The 27,919-nt window shown below is 48.3% G+C and overlaps 1 protein-coding gene across 1 annotated transcript in view; it reads left to right on the top strand.

The window, feature by feature from the left end:
• The window catches only part of Hnf1b (HNF1 homeobox B), a 55,654-nt gene extending 28,123 nt beyond the window's left edge, over positions 1-27,531 (top strand). The window contains exons 8-12 of the mRNA XM_050119578.1: positions 5,806-5,966; positions 11,596-11,731; positions 15,682-15,876; positions 18,402-18,520; positions 26,621-27,531. Coding sequence (XP_049975535.1) covers positions 5,806-5,966; positions 11,596-11,731; positions 15,682-15,876; positions 18,402-18,520; positions 26,621-26,641 — 632 coding nt within the window. The 3' untranslated portion in view covers positions 26,642-27,531. The remainder of the gene's footprint in view (positions 1-5,805; positions 5,967-11,595; positions 11,732-15,681; positions 15,877-18,401; positions 18,521-26,620) is intronic.
• Positions 27,532-27,919: the final 388 nt, after the last annotated feature.

Here is a 27,919-nt window from a genome sequence, read left to right as displayed (position 1 = left end):
TGGCTACCTTTCTTTCTCTTTCTTTCTTTCTTTCTTTCTTTCTTTCTTTCTTTCTTTTCCCACTTGCATTTACTTTGATTTTTTTTTAATAAGAAAACCAGTTTGTGGGCTTCCCTGAAGTATCATTCAGTGTTTTACCCTTGAGTCAAAAATGTTTGCCATCCTCACAGGCCTGTGTTTTTCATGCCATGATCGGGGCTCCTACTTGAGGCCTTTAGGGTCTAGAACAGAGCCCACCCTAGTGTCTGAATTGAATTCATTTTCCGTGAGTTTCCTCTTCGTGGGCTTTCAAATTTTCAATCTCCTAAACTCTGTGCAAACCCAGGCCTTTATTAGGGAGAAAGAGTATTCAGAACAGCAAAAGTTCGGTGCTGTCCGTGGAGAAACTGAGGTAGCAATGCTAATTCATTTGAAAGCTTTGGTGTCTGGAGTCCCCGACTTCAAGCCAAGGAGTTGTTCCCATTCTTTTAATGACAAACAAGTATCTGAGAAATTCACCAGACTGCCCATCTCTCTGCCTCTGTCCTCAAGGAAAATGAATGGTGCTCAGGTGGGGGTGGATATGAGGTCACAGGACTGGGCCACGAAGACTAGTATAACACTCCCCTCCCCCCTTCCCAGTACAAGGCTGGGGCTTCATAAGAAATACAGTTCTGTCTGTGTATGATTTGTAGACATAATGGCTTCATTGGGGAGAACTTGCCCCCTCCCATGCTCCCTCCTACCCCAGTGTAAATATCTAGTTTTCAGACCCAATGGGTTTGGGCTGTGCTCTGCATGTGGTTAGGAACACAGAGGAAGAATGTGTGTGACAGAGCCCTGGCCAGTTGAGTAATGTTTACTCTGTTGGTGGCTGGGGCGCTCACTCGAGCTGGCACGGGGCCACCAACTGGAGGAACATTCCTGCATTATCATGAATAGGAGCTGGCTTCAAAACGAAGTGTCAAGGGTGAAGGCATCCCACCAGGTGCTGGGGACAGCTTACAGCAGAGGGAGCCCCCAGGCTATAGTGCCAAGGGCCATGTGAGGGACAAGCTGAGCCCCTATTACCCAAGAGTCCCCACTCTCTATCTCCTGATACAGGAGCAATTCCAGACATGACTTCCTGGTTGACATTGCTCTTTGGTTCGTTTTGTCTCCCAGCCAAGCCCAGTGCTTCTCTTAAATTATTTTATTAATCCACCGTCTGTTACCAGGGGAAGGAAATCTATATGTCCTGAAGCCTAAAAAGTTGATTGATTCAATTCTTAATGGAGATAAAGGGAGACAGACAGAACTCTCTGGTACTTTGTTCATTTCCAGAATCGAAATCTTTGCTGTGTTTTGAGGGTCTTGGAGAGGTGGGCTACATAGTCAGGGATCCACAAGCTCTAGGTGGGAGCCCTGAAACAGATTTCAGACACACCTCTGCAGTTAGGCACACCCTGAACAGCTCTCCTCTGAACACACAAGGCACGGCTGGCCCTGTATAAACCAACACAGGTGTCTAAAAACAACACACGAAGCTAAGGTTGCACAAGAACCATTACAGGACGAATGGGAAAAATCACACCGCCGGGGACACATTTTAACAAGATAAGCCTTCCATCAAAACATCAGCAGTTTTACAGCTGCTAGATGGTCAACGGAACACGAATGCCGTCCAAGAATAAATGTGGCGTTTGAGCTTGGAAGGGTCCTGAAGTTTGTCTAAGGAAGCAGCTGTCGGAAGGGTTGCAGGTCATTGTCATGAAGTGGTGGACAGAGGACCGTCCGCAGGTGGGAGGATCTATGGTTCCTGATGGGCATAGATGTGGCTTATAGCCACTTGAGTGACCGAGGTGGCTGGCAGCTGTTCAAGGGGGCGTGTGTGCATGCACAGGGCTGCTTATTATATTCCGTGTGGCCCCATTCAGCTTTGTACCAATTCCTGAATTTGTCTGGTGCCTCTCAGCTGTGAAATTTGTGTGCCTTTGCAGCGATTGCCTAGCAATAGACATGGAACAGATTTACACTATCAATACAGAACTCACCCTACTTTCTCTTTCTGCTTGTCCCTTGATCTGGGGCATGTGTCCTTAAAGCAGCTGAGGTCTCGTTCCTTCATTCTGTAAATAGGCACAATGCCAGCTACTCTGCTAGCCCAGAGAAGCAACAATGAGTACGGCATCTCTTCCTTCGAGAGGGAGAGGAAAGGAAACAGATCGGAGTACAAGGAGGCCCTGCCCTGATGTCAAATCTCTAGATCATCAGTTCTGGGTCATGACCCCTTTGGAGGCCAAATGACCTTTTCACAAGGGTCGTGTATCAGATATCCTGCATATCATTGTGATTCATAACAGTAGCAAAATTACAATTATGAAGTAGCAACAAAAATAATTTCATGGCTGGGGGGATCACCCCAACATGAAGAAATCTATTAAAGGGTCGCAGCATTAGGAAGGTTGAGAACCGCTGCCCTCGAGCCTTGGATGAACATCTTCCCAGAGATGCTACAGGAAAAAGAACCATCCAAACAGAGGGAACAGCATAGGCAAGGCCCAGAGGGGACCGCATGGAGTGCGGTGAGGAATGATGTATTTCAGATGAGGCAGAGCTCAGATGCAAGGCCCCCCTCAGAAAGCATCAAGGGGTCATCGGAAGTTTCTGAGCAGAGAGGCAACTTGGTCCATGAAGAACTTGCCATGCAAGCATGAGGACCTGAGTTGGATCCCCAGTTACCTTCCCTGACCCCGTGCTAAAGCTGAGCATGGCGATCCAGGTTTATAATCCCAGTGCTGGGGAAGCAGAGACACCCAGATTCCTGGGGTTTGCTGGCTGACTGTCCCAGCATCCCTGATGGGATCCAGGCTAGAGAGAGAGACCTTCTCAAAACAAAGATAACACAGTGATACCTGAGGGCAAATACTCAAGGTTACTCAAGGTTGTCCTCTGGCTTCCACTTGCTTGCACACATGTACATGAAAAACATCTCAGGGCACAGCTGGATGAAGAGCCATATACATCTTCATGATTTGACACTTCTAGCCAGTCTTGCTGAGTCGAAACCTGTCTGTTTCCTAGGTTGTTGGGAATTCAGCAATAACCCAAGGCCCATGATGCCCAGGGAACAGTGGCATCCAGGACCCTGGGGAGGTCTCTAGATTGCACTAAGATACCTTGGCTGTTGGATCGACTTTCTGTGGCTCATAGGGTCCATGATGGGGACAGGACTAATTAGTGATGGAGGACATGTGGCCATGATCTGCCGTAGCCATTTCTCCTATGGGTCTTTTGTGACAGTTAACCTGGTGTCTTCAGTAAATCAAAGTTAACCCAGAGGCTTTGTCATCTATCGCTGTGTCCAGAGCTAGCAATGGTGATTGAGGAAGATGAGCTCGTCTGCTTCTCAATGAAGTTTCCCAGCACGGTTTTTAAGTGATTAACGGGTGCTCAGTAAAGTTGGGTGACCTCGGCCATCCTACAGATATTTGGATGAAGATGGTCCAAAAGTAGAGGGGAAGTTACTTGGAGCAACTTTTCTATGCCCAGCATGACCTGAGGACCAGTACATCCATGAATTCACTGCGTTCTTTGCCAGGGACCTAACGGAGGACATTGTTAACAGTACGGAAATGGAGCCCAGGGAAAGCACATAACCTCCCTAATTTACATGGCTATGGCGTGGTTAAATCAGGATTTAAGCCCAGGCCACCTAGCTCCAGAGCCTATATATGTTGGTTTTTGTTTGTTTGTTTGCTTGCTTGTTTATTTTGATTTGGTTTTTTTTAAAATATTTATTTATTTATTATGTATACAATATTCTGTCTGAATGCCTGTAGGCCAGAAGAGGGCGACAGACCTCCTTACAGATGGTTGTGAGCCACCATGTGGTTGCTGGGAATTGAACTCAGGACCTTTGGAAGAGCAGGCAATGCTCTTAACCACTGAGCCATCTCTCCAGCCCTTGATTTGGTTTTTTGTTTTGTTTTTTCGAGACAAGGTTTCTCTGTGTCACAGTCCTAGCTGTCCTGGAACTAGCTCTTGTAGACCAGGCTGGCCTCGAACTCACAGAGATCCTCCTGCCTCTGTGCGCCACTCCCGCCCGGTGCCTATACACTTTGCGTTCCTCATTCGTTGCCATTTCAAGCGTCCTTCCAAATTCATGAAATAGACGAAGACTAGGATAGGACTCTTTTCTTTTCCTCTAATAAGAACATCTCTTCCTGGTGTGTGGTCTATGGACCATTACATGGTATCTGACCATCCCTGGCCCTTCCCCCGGGAGTTAACTCCAGTGACTGTCACGTCTATGAGAGGAGCATCAGTGAGGAAGGGATACAGAGCTGACAAACCCCCTGCCTAATCCCCTCCATGCTGCACTGACGACAGCCCCCTCCATAGCCCACCAGTAGAGATGTGGTAAAGCTGTCATCTAACTCCCAGCCAATAATCTTAAAGGGGAAGTTTGGAGAGCTAGAGATCTTAAAGGGGAAGTCAGGAGACGCATCTGTGCTTAGAACAGCGGCTACAACACAATAAAGTTCTTTGGGGAAGGTAAAAGCCTGTGAGCTCTAGTCACCCTAGTCTGTGCTGTCTAGCCTCTAAGAAGAGGCTCTGGGCTCTTAGTATGACCCCCTTGTCAAGGCTTTTGCTTCCCATGGATATCCTTAGTTAATTTTTTTTAAATAAATAATTGTGTGGCCTGTGGTAGGGGAGAAGCCTCCCTGTGACCCATATTTGATCATCAGAGGGCTGGTCCTTTTCCTTCAGCCAAATTAAATAGGCTAAGTCCAGGGACTGTTTGACTTGAGACCCAATCGATGATGGGGACAGGCTGGGAGGTGAGCACACACCCGACTCCCAGTGTTATCGCCACTCTCTTGGGAGCAGGGCATCTTGGGGAGGTAAATAGCTGGTCAGGGAGTCAAAACATACAGGTGAGACAGGAGTGCAGTCCAGATGTTCCAGGAGGAAAGAGTCTGCAGAGCGGCAGCCAGGCCTCCTGCCAAGCAGCTTCCTGGGCAATGCTTCAATCAGTCTGCCAAAGCAGGAGCCGCTAGAAGCTGCTCTCTACCAGAACATTCCATCTGTGCTTGGAATCTGACCTTAGGAGTCCTAGAATTCAACAATCGTCTTGAGGTCTGTCCGACTACCAGCTCACCCCGCCAGGCATCTTCAACCTCAGTTCTGAGGTGTTTGGCATTATGCTGGCAACTGGAGAGAGGTTGTCTTCAATCCTCAAATAGCCCTGGAGAGGATGCATTCTCTGTTTCATGAGAGGAAGTAGAGGTGCAGGGCCCGGCCAGGATTTTAACCTACATGTGTCTGTTTATAAACCCTAAAGTCTTCCCGCTGCCCCTTCTTGCTAGAAAACATTGGGACTCTGTCTCATCCTCATTGGTTGATCTGCCTCCACCTTCAGAGAGACTGATGCCTCAGCAGGTTCAGCTTGCTCTCTCCTGCTTTCCATCCCTCCATCCTCCAACAGAAGTTGACTGAATGACCACCAAGTGCTAAAACACCGTCACTATAACAAAGAACGAAATAAAACGGGTCAAAGTGACCTCTCCTGGGCTGGAGAGATGGCTCAGCCATTGCAGGCTAAGGCTCATGACCAAAATGACAAACCAGCCTCCCTTTGGAGATCTAACATTCCACGGTCAAAGCAGAGGCCACACCACCTTACCACAGAGGAAGATAGCTGATTGTTCTTGTGAGTGGTCGGGGAGAAGAAATCCATTTTGTTTCCTTGTCGCCCACCATTGAAAACAAAGGGCACCAAGTCAGTGTTCAGGGGCCCCATGACACTAATGCTTTCTATTGGGTTCACGTTGTTTTTTGCAGGAGTGCGCTACAGCCAGCAGGGAAACAATGAGGTCACTTCCTCTTCAACCATCAGTCACCATGGCAACAGTGCCATGGTGACCAGCCAGTCGGTTTTACAGCAAGTCTCCCCCGGCAGCCTGGACCCAGGCCACAGTCTCCTCTCACCTGATGGTAAAATGGTGAGTACACCTGGGCCATTGTAGCGCCAGAGCCGATAAGATAAGAGGCAAAACAAATACAACTTCTCACAAGGCCTGCCTTAAACAATGAACCATTGTAGCCCCACGGGGAAAACGGGGGCTGTCCAGAGCAGGAACGGAAAGGTAGACTGGTGACCCAGCCTTTGGCGGGTATAAGAGGTGTTCAGTTTGAACCCAGCCAATAAATCTGACAGAGCTCTGCTCTCATTTTATTGATTGAATGCCTCATAAAGGAGCGAGCCGGGTGGGACACTGTTTATTTTGGGGCTGCCAATGACATTTGTGTTGATAAAATGTTCATTCATCCTTCCCTCCAAGGCCTCCAAAACCAGACTTCTTTTTTAAACCCAGAGAGCACCTCACTTTGAAACAAGCCCCAGACTCCTTCCCCAACTCCTTTGGTTCTGATGAGGGCAGAATCGGGTTGTAGTGGAAGGCAAGAGATGGGAGAGATTTCCTGAGCTGAGCGAGAGGAAGGACATGATGGCAGGTGCAGGGGAGTGGTGGCTCTGAAGGTACAATGACCTACTTTGAAATCTCAGCTCTGGCACTTCATCATGGCGCAGCCTTGGGTGAATTAAGGAACTACTTTGGTTCTCTTTTCCTCGCCTATAAAGTGGAGGTAACAGCAATAGTGTTGTGGAGGAAGTGTGATAACACGTATGAAAACACTCAGCATCGTAAATATTTCATGAATGGCAGTGTTACTTCTGTGGTCGTGCCATTTCCTCTGAAGTTTTCTATACCTCTGGCCACAGCCCCACACCCAGATGAACCCTTATCCTGCTCAGTAAGGCTCACTTGAATTTCCAAGGGTTCTAATTCTTTTTTTTTTTTTTCCCCCGAGACACGGTTTCTCTGTAGCTTTGGAGCCTGTCCCGGAACTAGCTCTTGCAGACCAGGCTGGCCTCGAACTCACAGAAATCCACCTGCCTCTGCCTCCCGAGTGCTGGGAATTAAAGGCGTACGCCACCATCGCCCAGCCTAATTTTTTTTATATACATTTCACTTTTGTTGAGTTTTTTCTTTGACAATTTTATACATGTATATAGTGCATTCTGATTTGTCACCCCCATCCTCTCTGAACCCCTCTTTATACCTGAGCACCACCATCCTAGACCCATTCATGTCTGGCAACACAGGGGCACGGAAGAGGGCTTTTGAGACAACAAGAGGATTACAACACCAACCGTGAGGGTAGGAAATGGAAAACTTTATTCTCTGGGTCACGCTCTGTTTCATGGGAGGGAGGAGCGAGGGTTCCTGACTTCCACGCTGAAGGTGGAGCTGCACACATTCCCGAAAGGTGTCTGCCCCCCTCCCACCGCGTGGCCTTGGCCGGTGGGGGCTGGAGGGTGGCAGGGAACACTTGCCATTTTAGTCCTTGGCGTGTGTGCTGTGTAGGCAACACAGGAGGAGTGAGTCACAGTTGATCAAGTCTCCAGTTCCTTGGAAGAAAAACAACTTGAAGGTCCTGGGGGAGGGGGGCTGATCTGGACAACTCCAGTTTCAGGAGACCTGAGCTGGCCTCTAGTGGGAGTCTTAGTAAACAAAAATCATGGGCAACCTGGCAGGAAGCATTTTTCAGCTCACCCCCTAAGAGAGACCCTTACCTCCCTGCCAACATTCGGTGCCACTACCTTGTAAGAGGCATATATAAGTCTCATATGTAAGTCTTTATAGTCTCTTTTATCTTTTAATGTTTTTTTAACCTTTACTTTTATTTTATGTGAATGGATATTCTGCCTTCACATTTCTGTGTACTGTGTGTGTGTTGGACCCCCTGGGACTGGAGTTACCGATGGTTGTGAGCTGCCATATTGGTGCTGGAAATTGAACCCAGGTCCTCTGGAAGAGCAGCCAGTGATTTTCACCCCTGAGCCATCTTTCCAGCCCTTAGTCTTTTCTTAACAGTCAATGTAAAAATGCAAACAAGTTAGAGTTAAAGCATTACGCAGGCTTCCCCCAGAAGAAGAGGTTCGCAGAAGAGGTCTTTACTTCTCAGTGGACTAAGAACTCCTATGTGGGGCTTGAGAGGTGACTCAGTGGTCAAGAGAACCGGCTGTCCCTTCGGAGCACTGGAGTTCAATTCCCAGTACCTACACAATGGCTCACAACTGTCTGTAACCCCAGTTCTATAGGATTTGATACCATCTTCTGGACTCCATGAGTGCTAGGTGTTCGTGTGATGAATAGACATACATGCAGGCAAAGCATTCATACACAGAGATGATGATGATGATGATGATCATGATCATGATGATGATGATGATGATGATTATCTCTGGGTTAGGGATATCTCAGTGGTAGAGGTTCTTTGCCTAGAAGAATGAAGCCCTAAGCACTGGAAAAGTGAAATAAAATACAATTCTTTGCCTTATCTCTTATTGCTTAAAGGCCCTTGGAGTCTCTCTTTGAGCTCTCTTGCTCTTCCTTAAGGCACACACGACTCTGGCCAGGTCCAGGCTGCTCCATAAACAGCCTGCAGACACGCTCTTGTGCTTTCCTCAGCACTGCCCTCACTGGGCATTGTGGACCGGATTGATGATTGACCAAGACAGCACACCTCAATGTTAACAAATATCTCCATGTTTGTTTGCAAGGACCAGCTTCTCACTTGTCTCCAACACCCTGGTTCATATGTTATGTCACTCTTGCAGGGTGCTCAAACTCGAATCTGTTCTGTTAATGTATAACGAGTGCATCCCAGACCGTGTTCCACCAACGCAAGAGTGGAACACGGCTTAGAAAGAGCATGATGGGTTGGAGAGAGAGCTCAGAGGGTAACACACCTGCTGCATAAGCGTAAGGAATACACATTACACTGATGAGTGTGTGCTTGAAGTAATACCAGGTGACACACACACACACACACACACACAGATTTAAAAAATAAAACAGGCACATGGGCAAGGGAATCCAAACGTGCAGTCTTGACTCTGACATGTACCAAAATAGGGTCAAAGAATTGCTTAGCTTCAGTGTTTTCATTTGCAAAATGGGAGAAATAATACCGTGTACTAGAGTTGGTGCGAAGATTACTTATAGCTCTGTTTGAGAGCAGGCCCTTCCCCATGCCAAAAGAGCAGACCTAGTTAAGGCTGTAATTTGTGTATGCTGTTCTTTGTTTGTTTGTTTTACCCATGTGATACTTTGGCAATATTAAGTCAGACCTTAGAGGTAGATCACCTGTGTTCAACTATGGGACTACCAATTGAGATCTTTTTCTTTTCTTTCTTTCTTTCTTTCTTTCTTTCTTTCTTTCTTTCTTTCTTTCTTTTTATTGAAAAAAAGTTTAGAGACATTTCTTAAACTTGCTAAATTTCACCCTCTTTTTCTGCAAGATAGGGCTAATAGCCCTAACCTCACATGTGTGGGCACATAAAGAAATTACCATATCAAAGGTATTATATAATCATGGCTCTCCAAATTGTTGTCTTAAGGGTTATCATGGTATCTTTGGCAACTCTCTGGCTTCCTTCCATCCTTTGGCAACCCTCTGGCTTCCTTCCATCCTGGAAGCAAGCAGAAAGTAGTGGTTACGTCTTAGAGTGGGAAGTCACCTGACCAAGGTTGACAAGCACAGTGAGCAGATGATACTGACAATGTAGCAAAACTCAACATGGACTTGGGTTCCCTTGCTTACTGTCCAGTGACATACAGCTCATCTGTATGTCTCTTCTGCGGGTCAGCTTCTTAATATGTGACCCGGGGACAAAAGTCATAATGCCTGCCCTGTTTGTGCCATTACGGACTGAGGACTTCTGGGAAAGCGGCTAACAAAGAGTAAAGCCACACAGAATCATTTTCGTCATTGACACCCACATTTCTGTGGTACCCTCAAACTGAAGTGCTGAGCGGGGTGGCCTGGACTCCTCCGCTGGCTTTCCCCTCAAGACCATATTACACAAGGGATTTGGTCTGAGGGCAGGTCACAATTTCTTTTCTTTTCTTTTTTTTTTTTTTATGACTCCTACATTTTGAAAAACAAGTCCAGCAAGCAGGCTGGTTCTCTCTTGTTTGATGTGGTCAAAATTCCTTATTGGTCATGTGACCTCTAACTCATTTCTTGATGTTCATTTTAAAAACACAAACAAACCAATTTAAGAGCCCACCCACCCCCTACCTCCCTTTTCCGAGTTAACCTTGGAAAGTGTCTGGTTGACCAGAAGGAGCGGTGGGAGCTCTCCTCTTTCCAGGTACTAGAGTGAGACCGAGAATCTGAAGGACTCTAGGGAACAGGAAGATGTCAGTGAGGGAGCTGCAGGCTTCCTGGTGCTCTCAGTGATACCTGGGTCTGCTTACGATGAGAGAAGGTCTTTTCTTAAGAAAAAAATAGGGCTGGGTGGTGGTGGCTCACACTTTTAATACCAGCACTCAGAAGGCTGAGGCAGGCAGATCTCTATTAGTACAAGAGCCAGCCTGGTCTACAGAGTGAGTTCCAGGACACCAGCACTATGCAGAAAAACCTTGTCTCAAAAACACAAAAATTAGAAATTATTTCAAAACTATGAATGGTAAATTACTTTGAAAAAGTCTGCATATCAAGCTAGTTTTTATATATGGTTACAAGAGGACATTAGAAATATTTTTGATTTATATTGGGATCAAAACGACACATTTTCACAGTGGTTTTTATTTAGTACTATTGAGAAAGTTCCAGCCAGTGGGCTAATAGACACCTTTGTTAAAGCAAGGGTGAGCCCCAGGTAGGATTTGATACTTTTTTACAACTATACACCATGAAAAATAGGAAAAGAGATTAGTCAGGACAAATAAAAGAATTAGATACAGCAGTCGTAGACAATACACATGCAAGAACTGGTCCACTTCACTATGAATCTGCCGTTAAAATGTGATGGCGAAACAGTAGAGACGGGTTTAGTTGTCCCTAGTGGCCTTGGCGCTTTGACTGAAGATGGAGGGAGAGAAAAGGGGAGCAATTTTAAAGTATGGTGAAGATTTGGGGAAACAAGAAAAACCTTAACTCCCCATACTCTTAGTAATTGATTAGTGTGGGGAGAGGCAGAAGGAGATTCTCGTATAAAATAGGTTAAAAATGGTTCCCAGGGCAGACTGACCCTACTTGAAGAACAGGTGGGCGTACCATTTCCGAGCTTCAGGGTCTCAGGCAGGATGCATGTCTACCTGGAAAATGGGCGTGTCAGAACTCTTGGGACTGCAGTGAGCTGCTGCACGAGTAGGGAGCACTCTGCACTCCTTCCTGGTTCCTAGTTTACCCTGACTAGGGAGTCCTAGGGCATTGCCTTGGTTTTATTTTTAGCAGTCTCCTATCTCCAGCACCCATCACATAAAAGGTAGGAAATCAGGATGGAGAGCACCTAAATAGTGAGCAGGTGACAGTCATGTAACACATGAACAGAAGGACTTGTCAGTCAAGTCCTCAAAGAATGGACAGATACCATGGCCATGAGGACAGAGTCCTGATTGTGACTGTCCTCCCCTCCGCTTCTAGAACGGAGTCTGCCCCGCTGTTTAACTTTGGTTGTTACGTGAATGGATCAGTTGCTGAGTGGTAGCATTCTGGAAACAGCCCTCCCCTTGGTGGTTTGACCCCACTCACGTGGCCTTTCTTTTTCCTTTCCAGCAGATCACTGTCTCAGGAGGAGGACTGCCCCCCGTCAGCACCTTGACGAATATCCACAGCCTCTCCCATCACAATCCCCAGCAATCTCAGAACCTCATCATGACCCCCTTGTCTGGAGTCATGGCCATTGCACAGAGTAAGTTCCTCTCTTTGTCAGTAAACCTGCGGGCAGGGAGAAAAAATGAAAAGCAAATCAGAACAACAGAAACAGGCACAAAAGGCTCCTGTGAGACCCCACCCCCTCCCCCACCGCACCTAGAGGATTTTTCAGGGTAGGGTGGCTGAGACAGGGCATCCCTATCAAGCTGGCCTTGAACCTGCGGCCATCTTCTGCCTTTGCCTCACGACTGGGGTCACAGACATGCTCAGTTGTGCTCAGCACACTTGTAGGTTGGATTTTATTTTCTGACTCCTTTCTCTCTCCTCTACCATACCTATCGTACATTTATCCTGCGAGAGATATTTTTCTAATGGCTTTGAATCCAGGTCACATTTTACTAGCTGTGCAGTTAGTTCAAATTGCTATACTTTCTGGGGTTGGAGTTCCTCATCTATAAAATGAGTTGTTAGCACTATGCAGTGATAAGGAATATAGACACGCTTGTAAATCTAGAAAGCAAGACCTCTCATAACTTTGGCTTGTACATACGTTTGCTTCCTGTTCATTCCTTACCCTGTGTATTGTCTTGTGGGGTTGGTGAAGATGGAGCAAGGCTTTGATGGGTTTCTGAAGAAGTCATATCATGTCACAGACAAGTCCTGTAAAAAATACAGAGGACCCAAAAAGGCTCACTGACTGAGCTTTCTAAATTTTAAAGAGAAGTAGATTGTTTAACACACGCCTGAAGGTGGGTGGTGGGCGAGGTCCCTTTAGCCCCAGGAGGCTCTGTTCTGCAGCCAGCCTTGCTCCCTCAGAGGTGAGCCATTGCCGGCGGTGGGAAGGCAGGCTTCTTAGAGGTTTTGGACGTTTTTTCGCCTTCACTGTCACTGAATATCTGAAGGTTTAAACATTTTTCTGCTTCATTGTGACCACTCAGGCAAAGCCATTGTTTCTCAGAATCATCTTTGTGACCTGAGATCTTCCTCAGATGGATCCAGAGATTCCTAAAGGTAGCATGTTGGTTAATTCTTCAACTTTGCCCTGCCCCATGGTCCAGGGCCCCGTGCGAATTGCTTCCTTGTCTTGTTCCTGCTTTTTGCTTCCCTCCCTTCCTGTCTCCTAAGAACTGGAATCGTATAGGAGAATGGCTTAGGCCTCCTCTGAGGGCAGAGACGGCAGGGACCGTTGAAAGCACGGGAATTTATTGAATGACTTTGTGGGGCTCTCGCCCTGTCCTTAGCTGCTGAAATGGAACCACACTCAGCATTTTCTTCTGCAGAAGGGAAATGGGAATAAAGAGATCTTTAGGAGATTTACGAAGTTAAAAGTTACTTCAGAGTCACTTCCATTTCTCTGACCCTCTGGTACACGGGCTCCTACAGCAAGCAGACTAACACCAGGACTGGGATGAAGAATGAGATGCTGGCCGGGCAATGGTGGCGCACGTCTTTAATCCCAGCACTCAGAGGCAGAGGCAGGCGGATCTCTGTGAGTTCCAGGTCAGCCTGGTCTACAAGAGCTAGTTCCAGGACAGGCACCAAAGCTACAGAGAAACCCTGTCTCAGGGGGGTGTGGGGTGTGGGGTGGGAATGAGATGCCTAAAACCAGCTTGCTCACCTTCCTAAAGAGTTCATAGGGTTGGGGGAGATGACTCAGCAGGTAAGAGTGCTTGTATGCCACCAAGTCTGATGACCTGAGTTTAATCCCCAGAACCACCTAAAGGTGGAAAGAGAGAACCGACTCCTGCAAGTTGTCCTCTGACCTATACAGGTACATGCCTGAGCACGTGTGCACACACACACACACACGCACACACTACAAAAAGAAAAAGGCTTGTGGGTGAGCTACCCTTTTCCGTATTTCTTCAAACAAAATAACACACAAATTGCCCCACTTCCTTTCTTCCCATACCAAGCACTGACTAAGACACACCCTCAGCTGTATTAACGTAGGTGCTGTCTGAACTACAGCTTTGCCTAGGGCCATGCTGAATTTTCCACATTTGTTCTCCCCATCCTGTGCACCCATGCATCTCAACCTCCTCACAGTGTCTCCTGCAGCATGCGGACAGGGTGCACACTGACCTCAGGTACAGGTGCGCATGTGCACTGGGGTAGACAGAGCATAAAGAAGGGTGAGGATTGCCAGGAAGTTTGGCTGAGACCCAGTCAGTTAGAGAGAAGTTTCTTGTTTTCTCATGTGTACGGGTAGTAGTGGGGGCTCTCTTAGCACTGTGGGACTCTGGACAAGTGGCTTGTCACTGACAAATCCTCATTATCTTTGCTCCTTCCGGATGAAAGAAGCCATGTGTCACGCACAATGGGGGAGCTAGGATGACACAGAGGTTCTCGGACCTGGACCAGAAGCACACTGGGATCTCAGACTGTCGAAAATGAGATTCTTGGGCCCCACCTCTGCAGGTTTTGACTCATTGAGTCTTGGGTGGGGCTCAAGAATGTATATTTCTTAAAGAGGTCTCCTGGGTGGGTCTAAGGCTCAGGCTTATTTCTGAACTGTGCTCTCCAATCTCATCCAGTCTAGAGGGGTTAATATCCTTTTCTGGGCAGAGATTTCCCTACAAGAGTAGTGGGCACTAAATCCTGGATAAACAGAGAATTCATAGGATTTCCTGGGAGCCATAGGCCAACAGTAAGAGGAGGAAAATTGAAATAGAGTATCGGGATGTCAGGCGAGATGCACACTTGGGGAGAAGCTGAGTCCCCCAAGAAGGTAATATTCTAATGATAGTCTGAGGGTGATCAGAAGCCCCACCCACCCATCAAGTCCCACCCAGGGGGGCCAGGAAGAGGGTTATCTGTTCTTCCTTTCTGCTCAAGGGTCTCGCCTTTTAACTTTCTGATAACGGTATCTGCTAGAGCTCCAAGTGGGCAATTGTTGAAGACTTTGTGCTGTCTCCCTGGAGGACTTCCCACAATACTGCTTACGCTCTCAAAGAGTTCTCCCTTGCAGGAAGACTCTCCAGATCTCCCCTCTGCACTTACCTACAACCGGCCCTCTTCATCACATCCCCCACCCCTGACTTCCCAGCAAGCAAGGACTAAGGGGCATTGGCAGCTCAGGGACAGAGACTGGGGGATCTTCTCTGCTCATCCTCTGGCCTCTACTCTGATCCTATCTCGTCTTCCCCAGGGTCATATCAGGTTGCAACTAGAGCATGGAGACAGGAGACCCAGGCCTTGCAGTGGTGGCTGGGGTTCAAAGGAAGTCTTGGGATGCAGGCCTGATACCAGAACACAGAGGTGGTCCCCATGTCCCCAGAACAGAAAGAAGGCCCGCCCTACTGTCACGTCTTTGACTTACTGCTTCCTTCTCCAACCTAGTACTTTGGGTACCAAAAGCTCTAGCATATTAGACATATGCTTCACAGACAGGCTGAGTTCTCATGTGTTCTTCCTCTCTCTGCGACTGTCAACAGAGCCAGTTCAACCTCTTCCAGGGGCCTTGCGGGCTCTGTTGTGCACCCTCAGACTCAGTCCTTCTGGGCCTGTGGAAACCTGAGGTTGTGGGAGTGGAGGAAGGGAATGGGAAGGGGGGAATCCTTGGAGGCAAAAGGGGCTGCCGCATACTGATGCCCCCTATTGGAAAGACAGGTCTGGGTAATAAGCCATACCCCAAAGTGGACATCTTTAACTGTGCCAGAGGACACCAGGACAGACTTCTCATAGTCCAGCATGGGTGGAGCCGGCAAACAAAGTCATTTTCCCAGGATTCTGGTGACCTCAAAGGAGATGAATTTGGGAGGTCATCGGATGATTTGGAGAGACCCTCAGGTTTTCAAAACGTTTATCTTTCGGGTCTCGGTTCCCTTGTTTGTCAAGTCATTTTCCGTGCAGTCTCTTCCGTCACAGGCTCCGCCCAGTGACATGCACACCGAGCAGGGCGAGGCCCCGTCTGTGACTGCTGCTGCGCTTCACGTCTGTTCATCCCTGGTGTACCACTCTGACTCTTCTCCCTTGCTCCTACAGGCCTCAACACCTCCCAAGCCCAGAGTGTTCCCGTCATCAACAGCGTGGCCAGCAGCCTGGCAGCCCTCCAGCCCGTTCAGTTCTCCCAACAGCTGCACAGCCCTCACCAGCAACCCCTCATGCAGCAGAGCCCAGGCAGCCACATGGCCCAGCAGCCCTTCATGGCTGCGGTGACTCAGCTACAGAACTCGCACAGTAAGGACACAAGCGTGCCGGGGTTGGAAGTTTCTTGGAAGATTGCTGGCTCCGCTCTTGGGGTGTCGTTCTTGCTTTTCTGTCCTCTTTCCTGGCCCCAGCACTCTAAGTGGGGGAAGTTTGCAGAGGAAAACCATCAAAGGGGCGCTGGCAAAGCACGTGGAACACACAGAACAGTTTCCCCTCCCAGCCCCTGATGGTCACAGTCGGCCTGCCACTTGTGATCTATTTGCCTCTCTGAAACAGATGCATTTTCTGGAGTCTTTGGTGCCCATAGCCTACAAACTCTGGAAATCTCCAATGGAAAGCCATGAGGCTTGGGGTGGAGATACAGTTCAGTGCCAGAGCATGCACCTCACAGGCACGAGGCCCTCGGTTCAATCCCCGGCACTGAGGACAAAACAGACAAGGGCTAGAGAGATAGCGCAGTCAGTAAAGCGCTTGTTGAACGAGCATGAGAACCTGAGCTTGGCTCTCTGGGGCCCACATCAACAATCTGGATGTGGTGACATGGGCCTACAATCCTAGCTCCGGGGAGTGGGGACAGGTAGAGCTCTGGGGCTCACCGGCCAACAGTTTTAGCATACTTGGTGAGTTCAGGCCAGTGGAAGATCCTGTCCCCAAAAACAACCCAGATCACACCAGAGGAGCAACAACTAAGATCACCTCTGACCTGCATATACATGCATGCATGCAGGCACACACGCCCATACATTCATGTGCACCCACACATACATGAACATACAACATAAAAACCAAACAAATTGCCCATCAACTGACATGGAAAATATCACCTTTCCTCTACCAAGTCAAAGAGCACCAGAGTCTCTGTCCTTTGCATGGGAGGGGGGGAGTTCCCACATTCAGCTTTTATACCTTCCTATATTTACCTATCCCTGCCTTCCATCCTGGACTCAGGCCTTCCACTATTCTGGCCAAGTATGGCTATAGCACCAATTTTAAGTTAAGGAGGGCGTTAAAGAAGGGGTGGACATCTTGCCTGTTTCAGGAAGTATCTAGACTAGGCTAGTCTTAAACAGCTATGTAGCCACCCGCTACTCTGAGTCTCATTTTCTTTGTGCATAAAACAGGAATAGTGGCCTGTCTGTGGTGGCACATGCTTTTAAACCCAGCACTCAGGAGGCAGAGGCAGGCAGATCTCTGTGAGTTCAAGGCCAGCCTGGTCTACAAGACCTATTCCAGGACAGGATCCAAAGCTACAGAAAAAGCCTGTCTCGAAAAACAAAATAAATAAATAAAATAAAATAAAAAATAAAGGAATAGTGTGGTTATGGAGTAATTATGAACATGAAATAAAAATGTGGGTGACCTGCCTTTCATAAGCATAAAGTGTTGCGGAAACACGTGTTTACTAAGTCATTCTTAAGAGGCAAGGAGAGCAAAGGGAGTCGTTCCTCCAGCTGCCGTGGACACACGGCAGGTCTGAAGTTGAACGGATGACGTGGTTCAGCCTTCTCTCCTTGGGGCTCAGTCCTGACTCAGGCCTGCAGGGCTGGTTTTTAAACAGCACCCCACATTCCAATCACATATCTTTGACTTTTAGAACTCTGCCGCCGCCTGCAGTGGAGTCTGGGACTCAGGTGTGCTCACTGCCCTCCTGTAGAGTCTGGCACTATGTTCCCAACTCCCCACGTAGGCCTGGGTGGCACCACAGTATCCCGGTGGTCACCGTGACCCATGGGGTCGCTCAGAACCTGCAGACCTGACTAGCCATCAGACGAGCTCAGGGGAGCTAGAGCAGGAAATAACCAGAAGATAGTGACCTTCACCTCCGTTTCACACTGGAGGCCTCCTTGGTAGGGTTCGTGTTTTGGGAACATGCTCGTCCCTCGTGCCCAAGCACCCACATGCTTTCATTAGTTAGTCAGGTGACCTAGGAGCTACATGAGTCTTATGGATAGCTAGCACTCATCACAAGGTTCCACATTTGGTAGGTCAGTACTAAAACAACTAAATGTTGAGTCACATGCTCCTGGAGGTCTTATTTTAGTCAAGTCTCCTTTTGTTTACCCTTCATATTTCTGTGATGTCATACGGCTTTGATATCCTTGCAGCGAAACAGGAATAGCTCAGAAGGAGACCGTTAACCACACGTGCATCTAATTACTGTTGTTAATCAGTTTTCGGCTCAGGGAGGAAGCCTGACTTTTGAATTGTGGCAGAAACAGTTAGGTGCACACCTGGGCAGTTGCTTCGTGTTATCCAGGTGGTGTACTCCATATGCCCAAGGTCGCCTGTTGATGCTTAGGTGCCGAATAGTTTACCCGAAGTCAGGGAAACAGAAGTGTGCACAAGGTATATATTTAGCTCAAAGCAGCTTAAATGTTATTATTTTCCTACAATAGATGTCATCCTTGTCTTATAAGGGAGGAGACCAAGCCGAGATTAAGTACCTTGAGTAAAAAACCAGGATTTCTCCGTAGGAGAAATAGGAGGTATAGTGTGGCTTATGGTGGCATTGTGACTGTGGATACATTGAATTTGTCTTCTCTCTGTCTCTCCAGTGTATGCCCATAAACAGGAACCCCCTCAGTATTCCCACACCTCCCGGTTTCCATCTGCGATGGTGGTCACAGATACCAGTAGCATCAATACCCTCACCAGCATGTCTTCCAGTAAACAGGTAATGCCAACAGAATGGCGCCAGGGTGTGTGTGTGTGTGTGTGTGTGTGTGTGTGTGTGTGTGTGTTCATATGATGACTGTGACTGTGAGGTACCAACCGAGTAAGTGTATACTCAGTCACGGTTTCATTCTTGTGAGACCCTTCTTCAGTCACCTGCTAAAGAGAACCCCTGAGGTCCGGGGGCAAAACAGATGGACCCCAGGCCAAAAAGACTCATTGCTCCCCAGCAAGAGTACTAAAGGAAGACTGGAGTGGGACTGTGCCCATTCCATGGTTTATTAAGAAACTCAAATTCAACTTCCTGGTGCACAGAGAGTGGGGGGATCTGGCAGCTTAGTCAGTGGAGCCCGGATGACACAGTGCTGTTGGATACTGAGCATTCCTGACTGGGATGGTTGATGATCCATAGAAAGGGTTTTTCCAGGAGGGGATGGGAGGTCAGGATGTCTGTTGCGTTGCCAGCTTTGCAGAGGTGGTCAGTGGGGAAAGAGAAAGGTGGATGGGGCCTTGGGGCTGATTCTCTTGGTCTAGGGCCCATACTACCCCCAGGCTATGAGCTCCAGGACTAATCTAATTGTGCTAACCCTCTGACGACTCCCCAGTAGACAGTGTGACTTTTTCAGAGGTCTGTGCCCATTCCATGGTTTATTAAGAAACTCAAATTCAACTTCCTGGTGCACAGAGAGTGGGGGGATCTGGCAGCTTAGTCACAGCCTCAGAGGATGAGTAATCCCCACCTCCCAAAGAGGGGATGGAGTCATACAAACAACGAGCCAACAGGGAGGGCTGTCACTCAGACAACTGTACAGGACACTGAGAACCAGAAAACAGGACAAGATGTCTGAACACAGTTGTGGATTCCAGAGTAACACAATGAGACCTTTCAGCAGATGGGATCTATGTACTATGGGAACTGTGTGGCCTCTATCGATTGCTAGATAAGGAGGCGACAACCTTGAACTTCATGTCAGAAGCACCCATCAAGGTTTGATCTTGTTGATCGGCTCCCCCCACTCCTGAGCCCTGTAAGTCACACCTCACCCACTGCTACAAGCTTCCGATCAGATTCTTTCATGAGCCTTGACTCATCTTCTTCTGGCCCTAGAGCAGTGGTTCTCAACCTGTGGGTCATGACCCCTCTGGAGGATAAGGATCCTTTTCACAGGGAACGCTTATCAGATATCCCACAAAGTTAGTTACGAAGTAGTAATGAAATAATTTTACGGTTGGGGTCACTATAATATGAGGAACTGTATAAAGGGTTGCGGCATTAGGAAAGTTGGGAACCACTGCCGTAGAGTGAAGTAGGGAGGGCTCTACTGCTTTATTTGAGCTTTCATTTCTTCGTCTTGAAAATACAATTGTACCTTCTACTTGTTTCAAGGATTTGGAGAGGTCATGTATATTAAGTGCCTGGCATATCTTGGATGCCAAACACATGGTTTGGGTTGCTGGGCTCCAAAACTGGAATTAGAAGTAGAGGTGTGTGGGACCCTCTCTACCACTCTTCTCTCACCCAATAGACGATTAAAAGACAACCCTCAGTTGCCCTGCCCTTCGACTCTTGACTCCCGTGCCATTTCCCACTCTTTGTAGCCATCAGGGAGAACATTTATCTGTGCTCACCAATCCCATCGGGGGGCAGTCAGGCGCAGCAGCCCTCCTTGGGAATGCCTTCCTCTTTTAAAGGGTTATCCATCCATCTACCGCTTGGGCAGCCCTAGACAGGGTGGTAATTAATTATCCCTGTCTTTCCCACATTGACTTTGATGCTTGCTTGTTGAAACGAGTCCTCTGGATTCAGGAAATAGTCTCTTAACCTGCCTCAAGAAGCTCCCAGAGATGCTGCCATCACCCCCACGTGACTTCTGCCCTCCACTGGGCAGAGTGGCTAGTCAACCTTGCAGCTGCCTGAGCAGCTTCCTTGATCTGTTATGAAGTTGTCTCTATAGTCCAGAACGTCTCACAAGTGGCCACACCCTCATCTCTGCAACGCTGAAGATGCTTATAATACTAATAAGAATTATTTAAAAATTCTCAGGTGGCCATGATGTTACATGCTTGTAATAGCAGGACACAGGAAGCTGAGGCAAGAGGAGCATTGTCTCATAAGAAAAATGTAATGCTTTATAGTTTATACCTCTCTCTGGTGAATATCATCATTTCTGAAACCCAGAGTGGAAAGTGACCTACCCAAGGTCATGCAGATGAACTTAGCCCCCCAGACTTCAGGTTTTGATCCCAAATCCTGGACTCTTTCCATTTAAACACCTACACTCCCTATTGAAGTGCCCATAACAATCGGCAATGCTTTTGTTGTTGTAAGTGGTTTAGAACCAGGGGGAAAATGAAGCATGTGTGCTCAGTTCCAAACAGAAAACTTCTTTGGCACCAAAGCAGCAGGAAGAACAGAAGAGGGTAGACTGAAGCCACACCCCTCTTCCTGAGGCACCAGGGACATGAACAGCTTTTGTTCTTTCTTCGTTTTAAAGTATCCTTCTCCGTGAGCAGACAGTGTTCTCGTAAGGGAGCGTGGACAGAAAGAAGGAATATAGAAGGAGAGAGATGGTTTCAAAACCATCGCTAGGTGTTAGAGCATGTGAGATATATGGGAGAAAATGGGTCCTGGGTCAAGTATGTTCCAGGGACGCTAGTTTAAACAGAGCCTGCTGGGAAGGGCTTCTCAGAACAGTCCATGGGCTGGTGTGTGTGCGGAACCAGCAACTAGTGCCTGCCGTGGCTGAGCCATGGAGCCGCACCCTGGACCGTGCTATTTTACAGGCATTGTACGGTGGCTGGAAAAGCCAGGACACCTGAGTTAATTCAGACTCCACCAGCCCATGCTCTGTGAACTTGGGCAGCTTTTCCCCATTAAAACTACTAAAACTCGGGGGCTGGAGAGATGGCTCAGAGGTTAAGAGCACTGGCTGCTCTTCCAGAGGTCCTGAGTTCAATTCCCAGCAACCACATGGTGGCTCACAACCATCTGTACTGAGATCTGGCGCCCTCTTCTGGCGTGCGGGCATACATCGAGGCAGAATGTTGTATACATAATAAATAAATAAATAAATCTTAAAAAAAAAGTCTGTATGTTAAAAAAGAAAAACTACTAAAACTGTTGCTTGCTTTATAAATGGGGACACTCTACCCTGTCTCACAAGTGCCTAACAGGGTGTCAGGGCAGAGTCAAGAGCAGAGGGAAGCTCCCTCTCTATTCCTTCTTCTGTCTGTGCTCCTTTATGAGCCCATCGTCTCCCCTCCTGACTTCTTCAGCATCTACCTCAGTGTTTGGTCTCTATGTGGCTATAGGAGGCCCTGCCAACAAGATATTTTCCAGATTATGGTCCTCTCTCCCGAAGGCTCATCATCTTGGGTCTAGGCTCCAGATCACTGCTTTCCTTGCTGCAAAATTGGGCCATGGTATATGTTCAGTGGATGGATGGAGCAATCGATGAGTGAGGGGACAGATTCAGAACTGGTACTTTTTAGTACCTTCAATTTCCAACAAACATTTAAGCTGCTGTTCTACCATCTCTCTCTCTCTTTCTCTCTCTCTCTCTCTCTCTCTCTCTCTCTCTCTCTCTCTCCCCTCCTTCCTTTCTTCCTTTTGAGTTGATGATTTCAGTGCCTCTGAAGCGATTGCCGCTTCCCTGGAAGATGGAAAAGAACATGTTTCTGTGTTAGCAGAAGGGGAACAATAATTGGGAACCTCGTGGCTTGAAACTCATGGCACAAACAAGCCAGGCATCAGTTTTGCAGCGATATTCCTTCCTCTGCTTCCCAAATGCTGTTTACAGCCATGTGCTGCCATACTTGGCTTCTGATAGCTATGCATGCTTAAGCACCATAATAATGGCGCGGGGTTGTGCGTGTATAAGGAAGGCTAAATCTAGACTGTGAACTTGCAGCTGTCTGATTCCGGCACTTACTGTTGCTACTACAGACCTGCCTCGGGGCCCTCCAGGATGGAGTTTCAGGAATCATTGGTGGCCACGAGTCCTTCCGTAGCTCCTGCTCTCTGTCCTTCCCAGAGAATTTGTCTCTTCCTCTTCAACTGTTGGGTGTTGTGAGTTTTGTTCTGAGAGAGTTTGTGTCTGGGCTCCTGTATAGCAGAGACTACACAAGAAATGACTTCAGTCACCACCAGAGTGTGCAGGCTGTGAGCTGACTCCTGCTCCCTTAGCTCTCTCCACCCATCCTTTCACTTCTTAGTTTACAGAGAGGTCAAGAGAAGCCCCGGAGGTGCTGACAAGAGAAGGCGGGCTGCTTCATGTTGGGTCCTCTGAGGCCAGCCCTTCTTGTCAGTCATTTTCACCATTGGGGTGAGGAAAGCAAGATGGATGATGGCTAGCAGTGCTAAGCCCGGGAGCTGGCTGGATCAAGACTCGAAATTCTATTCCATATGCCCTTGGGGAATATGTCAAGCCTCAGTTTCCTTCTATATACAATGAAATCTCTTTCATGGGATCATTGCAAGGACTGATTGCAAGAAGTCCCCAGTAGAATAGATCCCTCTGTGTTTGACCCAAGGGAACATCCAATCCATGGAATCTTTCTGATCCAGAGCATCAGAAAGAGGCTTACAAATGACTGAGAATTATTTCCCCCTATAGTCTCACTCAGATCTTTTTGTAAAGCTGTATCATTTTTGTTTTATGTGCTAGTGTTTTGCCTATGCGTATCTCTGTACCATGTACATGTAGTGCCCAAGGACGCCAGAAATAGGTGTTGATTTCCCTGGGACTGGAGTCCTAGGTGCCATATGGGTGCTGGGAACTGAACTCCAGTCCTTTGTAAGAGCAGCAAGTGCTCCTAACCTCTGAAGCTGATGCTCTGCCCCTCTCTTGTGGGTACCAACTTAGCCCAAGCTCAGGCTTCTCTTGTCTCTAGCTGATCTCTTTCAATGGCCCTTGCTCCCACTTCTGTTCTTCCACACAACACTGTAGTCTGATTGCAGCAGCCAGAGTGGTCTCTTCAAGAGAAAAATCAGGCCTGTGCCTCCCCTGCCAAAGCTCCCCAATAGCTTTCCATAGCAACCAAAGGAAGAGGAGAGGTACAAGCTCTGGGTGATCAGGCTGCTGCTGCTGCTACTGTTGCTGCTGCTACTTCTGCTGCTGCTGCTGCTGCTGCTACTTCTGCTGCTGCTGCTGCGGCTGCTGCTACTATCATCTCCATACTTCTTCCTGCTCCTCCTTTGTTCACTGGAACAAGGGACTCATAGCAGCCGACAAAGTGATCACACTCAGTATTGTGCATTTGGCCTCGTCTGCCTGGAACACACTTTGTGGGACTTGACATGCTTGTTCCTTCATCTAATTCAATTCACGTGTCACTGCCTCCCTCAATGAGTCCCCCTTTCCCTCAAGTCAGCCTAACTTACCAGGCTTGTTTTCGGAAGAGTATTCCTCTCCACCTAAGAGCTGATGACTTAGGATATATGCATGTGATGTTTAGTGGCATGTTGTTCACACTCACTAGAATGTAACCTGTATGAGATGCCAGGCTGGTCCTGTTCGCAGTTGCACACCCTGGATACACAGCAGGCAGTCAGCAATGACCTGAATGGATAAATAACAGCCGTCCACCTCAGAGCGTAGACAGAGGCCAGCAGGATGGATCAGCAGGTAAAGACAAGTGACCTGGGTAGAAAGATCCCCAGCTCCCATGTGGTGGACAGGGCCTAGACCTGACTTTTGCAAGGCTTCCTCTGACCTCCACACACAAGCGGTGGCATGTGCAAGCCTGTGCCTTTGCCGTAAACTAATGCTAAACTGATGCGAGATAGAGGGCTGTGTAAGCCAAGCCTGAGCAGTGACTGCACGCAGTGGAGCCATAGCACGCTTTAGCTACCGCCATTATGTAACGAATCCTCAGGGGACTAAGGCCTCAGCCACCACACCTTTCAGACAGGTCATAGGGTGCTGCTCTGAGCCGCCCCCCCCCATGGAACTGGGTGTGCTAGGACCCCAGCGCACACCTTATCAGGTGTTTATGTTTAGACTCCGAAGGGAGCAAATAATTCCAGTTCCTTTGACAACATTTAGGGCTCTGCCACCATTTTATTATGTGAGCAAACATCTGATAGCTAGAAAGTCCAGCCCTAATGACAGGCCATAGGGTCTCCCTGGCGTCTCCTTATCTGCCCTTCTTGTTTGCGCTTCTGCCGAAACCTGCGAGGTCACAAGCCATTTTCTCTCTCTTCCACCTGAAATCTGAAAATTAGAAGGAAAAGGGGAGGGGCTGATATTGGGAAGTAAAGAGACTCGAGAGTGGGGGTGGGCAGAAGCAAGCAGAGGAGGCGAAGGGTATCGGGGGGATCCTGACCGAGGCCCCAAAGAATGTAGGAGGAGCAGAAACCCAGCTCCTGATGCAAATGCAGAGCTCAGGCCCACTCTTAGGGGCCCTCAAGAGCAGCAAGAACAGAGGAAAGGGCCCGTCCTGGACGTTATTAATAATGACCACACAAACACCGCTGAGGCAACATCACCTGTACTAATGCGTCAAGCCCACTGTAGCTTCCCTTCTATAGAGGAAAGAAACTGAAGCACAAAGACTAATGTGACTGAGAACAAAGGCTAAGCAGGAAGAATGCTCTTAGCCCCCAACACATGCTGGAGGTCACCCAAAACCAACCTGAGGCTCGGTTCCAGTCTTCCCGGTTCTGAACCATCGGGCCAGTCCAGCTTACACTGAACCTTGATTTTCATAAATCTGTCATGACCTCATGGGGTCGTAGTTGAGAGCCCTGATTAGTAAGAAAATAAAGGGATAATAGGGCTGTGTTTCTATGGGTTCTCGGGTGTGCTGCATGTATGTTTGAAGGGAGCATCTCGCGAAAACAAGCCACTAGGCCGAAAGGAAACCTTCAATGCTAACAAAAGTAAGAGGGTGGGAAGGAAAGGGAGGGGAAACATGAGTCTGAAAGAGGAGCCCTGCCTTTCTGAAATAATCACAGGGGAGCCCTGAGCTCTGGAAGGAGAAGCTGCCTCACATGGGTCCTGTGGCCCCTCCCAGAGGGTGGCTCCAGACACTCTGAGATCTCCTTCCCTGGCCCTTTCAGATGTGTGGCATCAAACACCGTCTGCCCTTGACTTATTTTCCTATTGGTAACAGCCCTTAAAAGTTCTTTCTATTTTAATTAATTTATTTTTATTTCGCATGGCCTCATTTGCCTGCCTGTATGTCTGTGTGAAGGAAGTTTCAGATCACCTGAACCTGGAGCTACAGGCAGTTATGAGCTGCCACGTGGGTGCTGGGAGTTGAACCCAAGTTCTCTGGAAGAGCAACCAGTGCTCTTAACAGCTCAACCATCTCTCTAGCCCCATCCTTGAAAGTTCTTAGGATTTTCAGAGCCCTCTCCCTGGTGGAAACTTTGAGTAGACTGCTATGGCCTTGCTGCTTCTGGTAGCTCAACGGTGTCACAGAGCCTGTGGAGTTCTTAGACAAACACACTCCTGGGGCTGGCAAGGTGGCTCAGCTGGTGAAGGAGCTTGCGTTGCGGCCAAGCCCATCAACCTGAGTTTGATCCTGGAACTCACATAGTCAAAGGGGAGAATGGACTCGTGTGAATTGTCCTCTGGCCTCTACATGTGCACTCTGAGTGCCCACACACACAAAGAAATCAGTGTAAATGATTTTCAAACTGCAAGTGCAAACTCCCAGGCCTAAGAATTGGAAATGGAACAATGTTTTCACAGGATCCTTGTCCTGGTTGTTCCATCCAAGTTTGGGAAACAGTGGTTTAGGGTACTGTGCTGTTAGCGGTCTTAGGAAGACTTCCACAAGAGGCCTAGAACTCCCAACCCTGCTGTTGTGTGATCTCCCTGAGCACTGTGTAAATGTCATTGTCACAAAACCCCACTTCAGGGGTAAGGTCAGCAAATCAGGACTATTTCAGGGTCTCCAGCAATGCGCTTCTTTCCTCAGAAGTGCCAGGGAAAAGCTTTCCCACAGGGAGTGTGTTTCAGCAACCCCATTCCAGCCCCCCACCTCCAGGTCCTTTGCTGGCGGAGTTGCGTGTCTGCTCCCTTGGAGAAACTAAACCGATGGCCTGCGTGCACACGGCTAAACCCTTTCTCCCCTCTCTCTTCCTCTGCAGTGTCCACTGCAAGCCTGGTGATGCCTATGCAACCACCCACCTTGTGTGCAGCGGCAAGGACCCCATTTTACACACCATCAAGTCTCGCTGGGCAGCTGTCATAGAAAAGCTCAGTGACGCGACTAGAGTTCCCGCTTACCTGACACCCTACAGACACCTTGAACAACCTGCTCTCTCGGGGTGCAGCCTGAAGCCCTGCTTCCCTTCTCTGCAGTATTGTCTTGCCGCCTCCCGAGTGCTCGTTTCTCCCAGAGTCAGGTGGTGCACCACGGTGCCACAGGAAGCGAGAAAACCGTGGAGTCTACGCTGCAGTCCGTCGAACAAACTGATACAAAAACTTGAATCTGTTACTGAAATGACGAGGAGGACCGAGGAGGACGTGTGCTATTGAACTGAGCCAGACCCTGTAAATACTGACAGCCTCCCTCCCCCATCCCAGATGATCTCGAGATTTCTTCTAAAGAAGTAAATTTGTCCAATGCGTGTAAACTATAAACTATTGTAATTAAGTGCAATTACCCTTCCAGGTATCTCCCCCACCCTGTATATAATACTAAAGTGTCTGTCGCTTTTCTTTGTAAAGGTCAGAGTTGGAATTCCAAGAGTAACTTGTTCCCTTCCCCCTCCCCATGGAAGAACACCCGCAGTGGGAAATGAATCTCTTCCCCACCCCTCCGGCCACAGGGACGGCACACTGTGGATAGACTGCCAGCTTGCTCTGCTCTGCTGATGTTAAGACACACCTCTGGAGCTCTAGGGAGTGAGACATTAGTGGCAGCCTGATGCCCTAGCTTCCTGCGGGCCTGGGGCTCGGCCAGTGGATCCTCCAAGAAATCCCAGGACAGGGACGCCGTCTGGCTGACAGCCATCTCAGGAAGCCTCCCATTAAAGCAATTTATTTTGTCACCGTGCAGAGTCTCGTGTTTCTCATACCTCTTCCCCTGCTATGGTTTTGCCAAAAAAAACCCCGGCCTGGTCGCTGAGATTCCCCAGTAAGTCCACTGAAAACACTGTGTGTCCGCTGGGCTGGCCTGCACTCGGGTCGTCTTCCTCGAGTGTTCATGTTAGCTTTCTCACACTTCCACGTGGGAAACAGTTATTGCTCCATCAGACATCACAGGGACAAGGTCATCGAGCCAAGCCTGGGTCACCCGTGGTCCTAAAGACAAGAAGTATAGGGGAGGAAAATGTGGTAGGAAAATTTCTAAAATCTCATTTTAAGCATCAATTCCAGGCTTCTTCCTGCCTTCTTGGCCTCCCATAGGACTGTCTGGGCCAGAGAAGGGGCTTTTGTGGATG

Source organism: Alexandromys fortis, unplaced genomic scaffold (assembly GCF_014885135.2).
Source record: "Alexandromys fortis isolate MF-2015 unplaced genomic scaffold, M_Fortis_MF-2015_v1.1 scaffold_173, whole genome shotgun sequence".
In the NCBI taxonomy this organism is placed as follows: Eukaryota; Metazoa; Chordata; class Mammalia; order Rodentia; family Cricetidae; genus Alexandromys; species Alexandromys fortis.
Note: the sequence above shows the minus strand (reverse complement) of the source record. Positions and strands in the feature narration are given on the sequence as shown.